At 43.1% G+C, this 12,457-nt stretch overlaps 1 protein-coding gene across 2 annotated transcripts; it reads left to right on the top strand.

Annotated features, from left to right (window-relative positions):
- Positions 1-2,702: 2,702 nt before the first annotated feature.
- On the top strand, positions 2,703-12,039 carry ERI1 (exoribonuclease 1). Of its 2 annotated transcripts, none has more exons than XM_042812780.1 (7): positions 2,703-2,784; positions 3,373-3,548; positions 5,147-5,357; positions 6,109-6,192; positions 6,837-6,946; positions 8,756-8,870; positions 10,645-12,039. In XM_042812780.1, the coding sequence occupies exons 1-7, from the start codon at positions 2,740-2,742 to the stop codon at positions 10,885-10,887; spliced, it is 984 nt and encodes a 327-aa protein (XP_042668714.1). In that variant the 5' UTR covers positions 2,703-2,739; the 3' UTR covers positions 10,888-12,039. The 2 variants fall into 2 exon arrangements, with proteins under 2 accessions (XP_042668714.1, XP_042668715.1); XM_042812781.1 differs by lacking the exon at positions 2,703-2,784 and adding an exon at positions 3,171-3,240.
- Positions 12,040-12,457: the final 418 nt, after the last annotated feature.

The following is a 12,457-nucleotide window of genomic DNA, read 5'->3' as shown; positions in this document are numbered from 1 at the left end:
CCCTTTTGGTTTTGCTGCTTCTCTCTTTTAAGGATGTGTGCTGGAATCTTCTGCATACAGCATCCCTTTGCTGAGCTCCTGTCTCCTAGACTCTAAACAGCATCACTGAGCCCCAGGGATGAGTGCCCTGTATGTTTGAAGGAACTTTCATTTTTCTTGAGTCAAGCCTAAAGGAAAGAGGGCTTGAAGATGGTGCTCTAAGAACAGAGATATCCAGTTCAGAGCATGCATTCCTACTCTGCTCTTGTCCTTGCTCTGAGAGTTATTGAACTGTTAGAAAAGGGCCAAGACTGCTGCAGAGCACCCTGCAGACTTTACAGCAAGCATACAATGAAGAAAGAGGGCAGATAGGACTGGGGCATCAGTTGTCCTCCCTGTGGAACTGATGGTGACTGTAACTCCTTTGGAAGAGGAGAGGAATCTCCTGATACTTGATCCTCACTTCACTCAAGAGGGCCTTGCACTGGTTTTGGTCATTGGTTTGCAGACCTCTTGCTTGCTAACCAGTTGATTTCATGATGCAACTGGTGCACATGGACTTGGAAGCAGAGCTGTAGGGCTTTCAGCGCTCATACTAGAGCTCATACTGGAGTATCTTGTGTTACACTGGGAAGCAAACACGGGATTCAAACATGCATCCGTCCAAATGAAACTCTCACTATAGCAACTTCGTCTTCTGCTGAGTCTGTGTAACACTGAAGAAGCTGCATGTTCCAAAGCAGCATCCAAATATGTTGAGGTAGAGCCCAAAGGTTGATGTTGTATATCTAGCTCATCTTGGGGCTTGCAGGAGATCTTGGAGGCCTCTGACAACTGCAAAGGATCCTAGGGGGTGGGGTCACTCTGTTTTAACTCTGATGAAGGCAAAAAGGTCATAGAAATAAGATGGGTTCTGCTACACTGCCAAGATGGATTTGACTAGTCCCCTTTCTGCATTCTGTCTCTGCTCTGAGTTTGGTACACTCAGCTTTAAAGTGGAATGGAAAAAAAACGTCAGACTGGGGGTTATCCTGCCTTGTGGCATCTGAAATCAAAGGGATGAGGCTGGGGGCTGTGGAAGTACACGTTCTCACCCTTGCAGCATCCTCAGCTCAGCTGTCCAGCAGCACCGGAGCTTAAATGTGGTCCCTGTCCTGTTCCCATTTCTCCTTTGTTCCTCTGACCTGGTTAAAGTTTGTCAGAGCAGCAGGGGTCTCTTGCTGTGAAAGGCAGATGTGGCTTTGTTAAAGGGAACTGCAGATATTATTTAGGAGTTCACTAAGTGATGTGGAAACCCTCTAGCTCACTCCTACAGAGCCAGATGCTGGAGCTCAGCTTCACTCTTTGGTTGGGATCTTGGGCTGCCATCCTTGGAAGGGCAGTGGGGAGATGGAGATGCTGCACTGCAGTAAGCACAAGAAGAGTCAAGGCCTCAGTGTAGCACTTACCATGCACTTCACGGCTCAGTTAATGAACTGTAATTGCAGGTATTCACATCATCTACATACCTGGGCAGGACTCTGCACACACACACATGCATGCCCAGACATACACGCACCGCACCGACACATCCTCGCCAAAACAACAAAATAAAAGCGATCTAAATCTCAAGGAGAAGCTTAGCTGTTTGGTTTGTTTTCCAATTCCAGTGCTTGAGTCCTGCCTCTGGGACGGTCTGGGACTAATTGCAGCCTTGCTTTTTTTGAACGTGGAACGGAGCTACTCACGTGAGTGCTGGAATGGGCTTTTACAGGAAGGGGCACACAGGAACCGTTCCTGTGCTTTCCTGCAGGCTCCTGGCAGTAGATTTGTTGCTGTAAATGGTGTTTAGGAGCTATTGGCTTGCTGGGTGAATGTGCCCAGGCCTGCCTGAGGTGGAGCCTGGCTGCAGCTCGGAAGAAATGATGTGGCTAATGCAGAGAAACATCCTGGGTGGCATTTCTGCCTGGGTGGCTTTCTTAGGAGCTGGAGAAGTGGATTTTCCTCCCTGTTTCACATTCTTTTGTAGGTTTCAGTCGGAAGTGGGGAGACAAGATGCCACCCAGCATGCCCTCCTTATGACTCTGGGATTCCCCTTGAAAGGTGATAGAGTTTGAGAAGATGTTTGTGCCTGTCATGGTCCTTGGTTCCTGTAGGGTGGACCAGGCTGTACACAGTCTGGCCAACATCTGTCCCCATCAGCCTGATGCCTCACTTCTTCCATGCTTAGGTTTCCCTGGGAGTTACCGAGTGTGCTTTGAAGTGAGGCTAATAGGAAAGGGATGTAGGGATGGTGCCATCCTGCCTCCTGCTGCACAGGGACCTAGATGCCCTACCCGCTGCTCAGATTTGGAATTTATCCCAAGGATCTATACACACTTTTTCCCAAACTCTTCCTGTCTCCTCAAACAGTAACCGCATAAAATCTACTCGTGTTCTTCGCTGTTAAGTGTTGATTAAGGGAGAAGCGGCACGAGCAGAGAGCAGCAGTGAGTGCCAGCATGCTCAGTAGCCGGAGGTTCTCCCCTGTCGCTGGCATCTCAGCTTATCTCAGCTTCCAGGGACACCCGAGGTACTGCCGGTGTCCGTACCCGGCCCGGAGCAGCCGGACGGTCGGCACCCCTCCACGCGCAGCACTTCCATTTCCGCAAGCGCAGGCGCACACGACCCGCCCCCCCCGGCACCAACGGCCCGACGGGAGGAGGCGGTTTGTTCAGCCCGGCCCCGAGGCGGGCCCGCCGCTCTCCCCGCCTCCAGCGGGCCGCCGTTCGCGCCGCGGCCATGGAGGAGCAGAAGGAGAACCGCCCGCAGGCCGCCCGCCCGCCGGTGAGTGCCGGGCATGCGCCGAGCGGCGCCCGCCCCGGGCCTGCCCCGTCCCTGCCGCGTCCCGGGCCTCCGGAGCCCTGCTCGCCCTGCCTACCCCGTTCCGCTGTGGAGCGGATCTCCGGAGCGTCTCCGGCGCCGGGCCGGGGTGGGCGGGGCAGGCGCCGGGCCTTCGCGGGGCCTCGTGATGCTCTTCCCGTGTCGTGCGCCCGGCTGCGCGGGGAAAGCAGCGTGGACGGGACTTAATAAGATGATGAGCGAGCTCTCCCGCTTCCGTCGAGGTTTTGGTAGCTCGTACCCGAGAAACGAGCTTTTCCCTTGAGCTCCGACTGCCTATCTGGCTTCGTCCCTTAGATTTGACGTTACTTCGGGCACGTACTCAGCCCTTTCGACTTCTGCCCCTTGTTTTTCTGTGGAAATGTGCAGGCTGGAGATGCTCTAAGCAGGCTTGGATGCTGAGTTGAGTTCCTGTCCCTAAGGGAGCTCATGCAGTCCAACCATGAGTACAGCGGTGTGAGGTTTTAATGTGTTTGGGCATAAATGTTAGCGATCTAGCAAATGCCTTGACCTTCAGGCTTTTCTTCCTTGCAGGGTAAGCTGCAGTGCAGGGTCAGCGATCAAGAAACCAATGGGAAAAACACAGCTTCCAATCCGAATGACTTCAGCGATCCCGTTTACAAAGAAATTGCTATGACCAATGGCTGCATCAACAGAATGACCAGAGATGAGCTTAGAAGTAAACTTGCGGAGTTCAAACTTGACACCAGGTTAGGCTGAGCTGTGAACCTTCAGGTTTATCTTTGAGCATGGTAGAGCCAGAAGGAAAGGTTATTTTAAGGCTTAAACACACCGTGCAAAGTGAAAAGGAGGCGTGCCTTGCCATCTCACACTGGTTTATGTGGTTTGGTTTATGTGCAATCTTGTTGGAGCTTTTGTTGCAGGATTAATGCGCATGGCAATGCTTCATGTGGTTTCAGAAATGCGTGCTGTCTCACCTGGTGATGCAAACAAGTGAAAGTTACCATTTTTTGATACAAACATAACCTGTTTAACCATAATTTGCACAGCTATCCAGCAGTTATTCTGCCTTAAATTTAAGCAGAAATCAAATAGCAGATGCCGTATTTGTGACTTCCTCCAAGGTTATGAATCTTCTTTTTTTGTTTTATTCAGTTGTAGAAACTCTGAAACGTGTTTTTTATTTTTCTCTTAGACTGAGTAGTTTGGGTTTGTTTGTTTATATTTGTCGCTGTATTCAACTAATTAAGTTGATCAGAATAAGTCTCACATGTAAGCAAATGGGACATCATCTCTGATGCAGGGGATTGAGCAGATAGCCATACACCATCCTTTCCTCTGAGATAATTTCAATCAAAAAAACATCTCGCCTTTCAACTTCTTTTATAAGTTGGTTAGGGACAAAAAGTAATTCTTCCCTGTCAGATTTCATACTATCAGTGAATTAAACCAGAAGAATAAATCACAATGAAAAAGGCAGTTCATTGTTTGTAGAAGAGGCTGATGTTTTCAAAATCAGGTTTAATAGTCCAGTTCCATTTTTTCTTTGTAAATCACTGGGCTGCTTTTCTAACAGTATCACTTGCTACAAGTCACAGTTTCATTTACTTTCATTTGAAATATGTGATTTCAAAAATATCTTCCAGAAATAATTTGTCCTTGTCTATTTAACTCTGGTTCAACATGTAGCAATTCTGGCACCTGTACTTCGGTGTTACAATATTGGTGCTAAAAAGAAACATTAACTACATTCACTTGTCAGACCTAAAACCGGAAGTTTTTCTGACAACTGAAAGAAATTGTAGGGTATTTCAATCGAGTTGATCAAGTGCAATTTTAAAATCTAAACTGACACAAATTTATAATGTGGGCATTCCAGCTGGATTCTGAATTAACTGTGCCACTGATACAGAAATACCTGAAGTTCAAGTCCTTCATGCAGGGGACGCAGGGAGAAGTAATGAAGCAGTACTGCTTCCTGGACCAAACGTTACTAATGAGCAATTTGCAAAGACTTGGGCTGCACAATAGCAGAGACTGCTGAGGTTTGCTGAACTGGAGGTGACTCTGCAAAGATACTGGGCGTCTGCACCGTGCTTCTGAGCCTCTCTCAGAATAATGATATTATCTAGGCACATCAGTTGTCTGGGATATTGCAGCCTCTACATTATCACAGAAAATTGAGTGTTAACAGTATGATATTGAATTTAGTCTTCATAAGTGCTAATGCTCAAAATGAGGCTTTAAATGATAAGCATTTGAATGCTGAGTATAGCTGTGGTTGTACAACAGTGCATTAATTGATTAAATGAGAGTGTAACCCTAGTTACTTTCCTTATCTCTTTAGAGGAGTGAAGGATGTGCTGAAGAAGAGACTGAAGAACTATTATAAGAAACAGAAGCTGATGCAGAAAGAATCTGTTATTGGAGACAGCTACTATGACTACATCTGCATTGTTGACTTTGAAGCAACATGTGAAGAAGGAAACCCACCTGAATTTATACACGAAATAATTGAGTTTCCTGTTGTCTTATTAAACACACATACCTTGGAGATAGTAAGTGACCTAATAATGAGTCAGTATGCTGTTCTTTGTTATAACTTCTTTGCTTCAGAAAGTCTAGATTATTTCCTAGATAGACGTTGAACTTCATTAAAAATTGCAGCTTTGTTTTTCCCCCCTCCAGGACCTGTCCTCTGTGCCTCTTACACACGAACAAAGCTAACTTCCTGGTCTGAAAGAAGCTGTCCCTGCTGTTGTCTCTCTCTACTGATAACAAGCAGACTTTCTCAGTCTCTCCCTCTTTTTTTTCCCCCTCTTCCTTCTCTCTGCTTTTAGATCCACAAAGCTGTTTCTGGGGCTTTAGGGATTTATCGTTTACAAGAATTAAGATGTTCCATGGTCTCCTCTGAAGCAGTGAGCAAGGAGAAATGCAGAGTTCTAGAAGGGGGTTCAGAGAAGCTCTGCTTCTCAGTGGGTTAGGCCTTCTCTTCTTACAGACTGAGAGCTGTCTAGTCTAGTTTTAAAACTATCTCACAGAGATTTGCTGTCCTAAGTGCTGTGTGCCAGCACATGTTGCTCGTAGGAGAAACTTACCTGCTACCTAACTGAAATTGTGAGACACTGAAATTGCAGATGCTTCTGACTAATGGTACAATTAAATACCTGGAAGTTTTAACTGGAGAATTTCCAGTAATTTGTGATGCTACATTAGATTGTAGCCACTAATTATTGTCTTTTGAGCAAGCAGAAAAGTTGCCTTTCAGGCTCCATAGCATGCTGCTGCTGACTGATTCTCTTACCACAGGAGGATACATTCCAGCAATACGTGAAGCCAGAGATCAATCCCAAGCTTTCCGAATTTTGTGTTGGTCTGACAGGGATCACTCAGGTAATTTGTGCTTTTTTTTTCTTGGGGAAAAATTGAGGAAAATGTGATGTGGTGTTGATATTTTCAGACTTGTTTTGTAATTCTTCTGGAAGAGTTTTTTTGTAGCCCTTGTTTTTTCCCCTCTTTCAGCTACTTCCCCAGAACTGATAGTCACTTTACTAAGTTGGTCATCCAGGCGTAATTAGGAGCTGTAGGGAAGAAAATTCCTTTTCTAATAATATGTAGAAATGTAAGCATCAGTGTTGGAATGCATCTTTTGAATTGCAGTGGTTCCTTTTCTGAGACTTTTCTTCTCAAGAGTTAAGGAGTCCGAGGATAACAATAACTTACAATCAAGTAACATGAGAGGGAGTCTGAGATATAAGCTCAAAGACTTTAATCCAAGTTCAGTGGGCGACCAGCCTGGTTACTTTTATAAGTACCATTTGGGGTCTGGATTTTTAGTGGTGTTTTTATGATGCTTTTTTTTTCAGTTTAGAAAAATCTGCCTACTTTCCTGCTTATTTTAATGTATAGTCTGCTTCCAGTTATTGCGAAGGCACTGTACTGACTTGGCAAGTGCCTGTATACCAGTACAGTTCTTACCTTCACACTGTTTTCCTGAAAATAAATGTTCTTCACCTCTCCTGTACTTGTTCTCTTAGGACATTGTTGATAAAGCTGATACATTTCCTCAAGTTCTGCAGAATGTTGTAGACTGGATGAGGCAGCGAGAACTGGGAACAAAGTACAGCTATTGCATGTTGACAGATGGGTATGTCCTTATGTAACTTCCAACATGCTCTAAAGCTTCAAAATGATGTTTAATCTTTGTAACAATGTTGTTAAAGATAGACTACCACACTTCTGTTTTGCTTTTATTCCAGTTTTAAACTTTTAAGTGAGTCAGAAAAGCTGAACAGTTTGAAATGAAGCTTCAAGTCCACTAGGTGGCACAGTTTCCTTTCCAAGTTTCTGCATGCAACTAGATGATGTTCAGTAGGCTTCTTGTCCTTTTGATTTGTAATTCTCTGTTTCCACCTGATTTTCATACTGCACTTAGTTCTAACCAGGTCCTGTTCTCTCCTGAATCTGAAGGTGGTGCTGTGATTGTGTTGCATCCTGTGTATCTTAGCACTTGACTAGGTTAGCAAAATACAGTGCTGTGCTGAACTAAAGAGGGACAAACCTTGCAAGAAGACCAGAGTTTATTAAAAAAAAAAAAAAAAAAAAAAAAAAAGAGCATGAGAAGGAGTCTTGCTATAGCTCCCTGAGACTATTCTCAGGTAAAACACAGAGAAGTGTTCTAGTCCATCACATGAGCAGTTTGAGAAGTATCATAGAATCATAACATGGCCTGGGTTGAAAAGGGCCTCAAAAATCATCTAGGTTTCAACCCCCTGCTATGTGCAGGATCACCAACCACCAGACCAGGATACTCAGAGCCACATCCAGCCTGGCCTCAAATGCCTCCAGGGATGGGGCATCCACAGCCTCCTTGGGCAACCTGTTCCAGTGTGTAGTGTCACAGTAGTATCACAGTAGATGAATTAAAGCACAACAAAACACTTAATTCATCCAATTTACCAAGTGGGAAAATTATTTTGTCTGCTGGCCTTTTTTTTTCCTCAGAATTCCTGAGGGTTTGGATAATGTCTATAAATCACACACCTCTTCTGGTGAAGAGCCTTTACTGCTGAAATGTGGTTGTGCCTGGTGTGAACAGTAAGGCCATTTAAGAGCTGTCACATGAGACTTGATTTTTACAGTGGAGTTCTGTGTACACCTTAAAACTAAGGAGTGAATTAAAGATTGAATTCCATTACTATTATTTGGATAATTGACAGCTAATTGTATTTGACCAACTTTCCCTATGATGGGTTAGTATCTTTGAGAGCAATAGAAGATTTTTAAAGAGACAGTACGGAGACAAAACTGGTATAAAACTAGTTATACTAGCTTAGTTGGGCTTAAAATATGTCTGGAATTCTTCAGGGAAATCCCCTCAGTGATGCTCCTCAAGGAAAATAGGTGCAGTGATTGTGTAGACAGCTGCAGGAGAGGAAAAAATGGCTTTATAAGCTTCAAGCTATAGTAAACTTGTTGGAGTGGTTCCCTTTAGAAAGGAAGGATGGAAGCGTGTGGGGTCTGGCTCTCCTAAAACTAAGCACAGTCTTGATTCAGTAGCATTAGTTAAGGAGAGAGAGATGCATACTGAGTGATCAGGAACATTTAAGGTATCATTTGCTCTGCAGGAACTGTTTATGCCTCTGGTGTACAAGCCTTTGGCTGTGTTAGAGTTGATGTGTAGGCTGGGAAGTTGGCAGGCTGCTTCTTTGTTTCAACTATACCAGATCTGAAACCATCATAGTAAAAATGTTCCTTCTATTTATTTTCTCTATCATTAACAATGTAATACTAAAAAACTCTGCGTCCGTAGGCAGCTTTTCCTAATCTGAGCTGTTTTCCTCCTACTGACACCAAAGACAGGCATCTTTTTGTGTTCAGCTTGGCAGTAGTTAAAATTGAGACTATATAAATCATTCATTATTGATGGTTTTTCTTTTCTCTATGATGTATGAAGGTCTTGGGATATGAGTAAATTTTTGAGTATCCAGTGCCGTGTCAGCCGTATCAAACACCCTTCCTTTGCCAAGAGGTGGATCAATATTCGCAAATCGTATGGCAACTTCTATAAGGTGTGCATCCCCTGTTGTTTCTCTTGCAGGAAAATGCAGTTTGTCTCACGTCTTCTTGTACCTGTGATTGTTGCCTGTGTCATATGAAATTATAGTGCTCAATCTAATTGCCCGATGCCTAATTTTCAGTGTTCTTCATGCTCACATCTCACTGAAAACAAAGCTTAGCTTAGCTGGAAAAAATCTGTATTGATTTTGCAGTTATTGTTTCCTGTTCTTAAGTAATACATCACTGCCCTCAGATATCTCCATGGTGATGGGAACAGGAAAAGATGAGGACGTATCTAGTTGCATCAAATTATCAAGAGGGAAATAATACCTGGTTCAGCACTGGGGTTATCTCTTATCACTGCTTTCTTGCACTGTCAAATAACCATAAAATAAGTTATTAGAGATTCTATTGAATTGCAAGTCAATGTAGCAAAACCATTGGTTTGAATATGATTTGAACCTGGCTGACAGTCTCCTCTTTAGGGGATTGTGGTATCAAATGTAAACTCAAAAAAAAAAAAAGACTTTTAGTAAGATCTTTACTTTGTGCTGGGCAAATATGACGTGGTTACTGAGTTCACTCCTCGAATATTACACTATTTCTAGGTGACTTTTTCTACTGGAAGCACATTAGAACACAGAACTGTCCTGTTAATCCCATGGGATTCAAGCCAGACAAACCCTTTTCTTTATCTGTATAGCAGTGGGAGTGTTACACTTTCAAAGCCAATGAAGATTATAACTTGGAATTAATCAGTTTCTTTTAATTCTTGGCATTTTGTTTTGAATGCAAACACTTGCAGAACTTACAGTTGTTCACTGCTTGTGTTTAGCTGTTCTGCAATTGAATCTCTCGCTAAATAATCTCGACAGACAAAATCAATGACAAAGACTCTGTTGTGGCTTTTCCTGTGGAGTACCCACAACTTGCAGGTGTGTCTCCCCTGTCCAGTTTGTGGGTGTTACAACAGGAGTTGTGTGTTGCTGGGTTTTGTTAACTGTGCTATCTCTGTTCTGCCTAGCTGTTAAATCTAGTAGTAGTATTGTGCAAGGTCTGAAAACTGTTTATGTCCCATGCCCATGTAATCATAATCCTAGGTTGGAAGGGACGTGTAAGGACTATCGAGCCCAACTCCTGACTCCACACAGCAGCCCTCTCCCCCACCCCAAATGCCACCACCAAGAAAGCAAACCAAAGTTTTTATATCTCTTTGTTTTTTCTTTGACCTTTGTGGAGGACAAATGCTTATTTAATAGTTAATGAGAAGTTGGGCATTTCCTGATGTAGCACTTTGCATGGGCAAGTCAGCTAAGCCTCCTTGTCTACACAAACATGGGCAGCTGTAGGCGTTGCCGCTGTTTCCTGTGGTATTTGGAGACATTCATAAACTTGAAGCCAGCAAAAATCAAGATCCTGATACTTCTTAATCCCTTAGCACTGAGAAGAAAAAAGAAAGAAAGAAAACCTGATTCCCTCTGCTGTGCCATTTTGGTAATTCCTTTTTTATAAGGGTTGTTAAGCGTAGCTGGACCATGACCTCTGCCTTTGCCAGTGGTGGCACCTCTTGAGCTGATGATGGTGAGAGGTTCTTGAGATGGTCCTGAGTCTAGACAAGCTCAGAAAAATGAATGCCTGCCTCAGCGAGTTGCTTTGAAGTTGAAGCATTAATGGTCCAACAACAGGCAACATGAAAGCAGCATGTGGTATTTAAAATCTGCATCTGTTTATATTGCAGTGCATTATAGAACCTAATTCTTAAATATGGTTCATTTTTTCCATCAGGTTCCCAGGAACCAGACCAAGCTGATGATCATGCTTGAAAAGCTGGGCATGAGCTATGATGGGAGACCTCACAGTGGACTCGATGACTCTAAAAACATTGCAAGGATTGCTATAAGGATGCTGCAGGATGGCTGCCAGCTGCGGGTGAATGAGAAAATGCATGCAGGACAGCTTATGACAGTCTCCTCCTCTGCTCCCTTAGAGGGAGCCCCAGCTCCACAGATGCCCCGCTACAGAAACTAACAGCTCAGGGGTTCAGCTCCAGGAACCCCTTGCAGATACCCATACAGACTGTGAACAGCTTATCAAACAGCCAGCTCTGCAAACCTGTCTGCAGTGCAGAATCTGAAAGCACTTTAACCAACAGTCTTTGCTGAAATATAGAGGAGCGTGGAAGCTTTTTGCTCTTTAAACTTTGTTTTACATCTTTCCTTTGAATATGTACTGATGGTCTTGTTGTTTGCACCTTTTCTTACTCCTTCTAGTAAGATTGACATAGGGAATCCAGGCAAAGTGGTAATTTTTTAAGGACAAGTAATTTATACATATGCATAAGTTGGCTGGGCCTGCGTGCTGCTGCTCCTCACCAGCCTGTGGGTGGTATTTATTCTTTATGCCATACTATAATGATATCTAGCATCTGATTATTCATTGCATACAAACTAGACGTTGTTGGAAGAACTGAAATGCAGATTGTCTGGGCTGGCCTCTCCTGGTAAGGCATTCTCATTGGGGTTCCTGCTGATAAATGTATTTCTTTTTTTAACAAGTCTAAGAGAAATAGAAGCATGCTCATCGGTCCTAGAGCAGTAAATTAAAACTGCAATTGTTATTTTTATTTTAAATTTAAGGGATATGCTTTTCTGTGTCCCCATCAAATTAAAAGATCTGTGTATTGAATAAAAATTTCATTCCTACAGTATGACAGTAAGTTTTTTAACTTGTATTTAAAAAGAGGAGTTGCTTTGGGACTGAACTTTGAGGATCATCTCTCCTATGCCTGCTACACTCAAGTAGGACAGCCTATTTAGAAGTTTGTCAGCTATTTTGACTTAAAAGTGAAACAAAAGGTTCAAAACAAGTTCAAAATTCTGTGTTACATGCTGTTAGGAAATAGAAGCTTATTTTGTTTTAGATACTTCAAAGACTTGCTCGACTATTTTTGATACCTTTTCCTACCTCTGTTACCATGAAACTACACCTTTATCTGAAAACCTAGTCTTGGAAGACTAATGTAGTTGTTACCAGTGAAGGCCACATCTAATAACAACTTCTGCTTTCCTCTTAGGTCAAATGTGACCAAAGTGTTCATTTACTTTTCTCAATGGACCCTTACTAAGTGATGTATTTTGATTGCTCTTAATAATAAAAAACAGGGAGTTTAGTATCCCCGTATCATGACTTCATTCGTTATTTCTGCCACTTCACATTCAGGAAACAGAACTGGTAATTCAGAAGGAATTTTGCTTGTTAAGAACACTCACTGCGAGTCTAACCAAACTCCTCTTAGCACCACTTCTGAATTGGTTCAGCAGCACCTGCAAACTTTATTTTAAACTCTTACAAGAGAGAGAATACTGAATGAGTCTCCACTTCTTCATTTGCAGGAAGAAAGCAGTTTTCTTTCCAATCAGAGACACAGGCACCATTGGAGACAGCTGCTTTAAAATGATGTTTGTTTTATTCTGACAGTAAATATTTGTTCTACTTATTGCCTGTTATCAAAATTTACATTTTTTTTTCCCTGCAGTAACACTAAATGTATTTTCATTAAGGTAGAACTCTGATATGCTTACTCTTACAGTACCACTTA

Source organism: Centrocercus urophasianus, unplaced genomic scaffold, assembly GCF_019232065.1.
Source record: "Centrocercus urophasianus isolate 14NV4802_14NV808 unplaced genomic scaffold, USGS_Curo_1.0 seq_13, whole genome shotgun sequence".
Taxonomy (NCBI): Eukaryota; Metazoa; Chordata; class Aves; order Galliformes; family Phasianidae; genus Centrocercus; species Centrocercus urophasianus.
Note: the sequence above shows the minus strand (reverse complement) of the source record. Positions and strands in the feature narration are given on the sequence as shown.

Bases quoted from the DNA above. Each gene is read 5' to 3' on its own strand.
- ERI1 (XM_042812780.1), top strand. From the start codon at position 2,740: ATGGAGGAGCAGAAGGAGAACCGCCCGCAGGCCGCCCGCCCGCCG. The intron at 6,947-8,755 runs GTATGTCCTTAT...TGATGTATGAAG, and splicing joins TATTGCATGTTGACAGATGG to GTCTTGGGATATGAGTAAAT. The intron at 8,871-10,644 runs GTGTGCATCCCC...TTTTTCCATCAG, and splicing joins CGTATGGCAACTTCTATAAG to GTTCCCAGGAACCAGACCAA.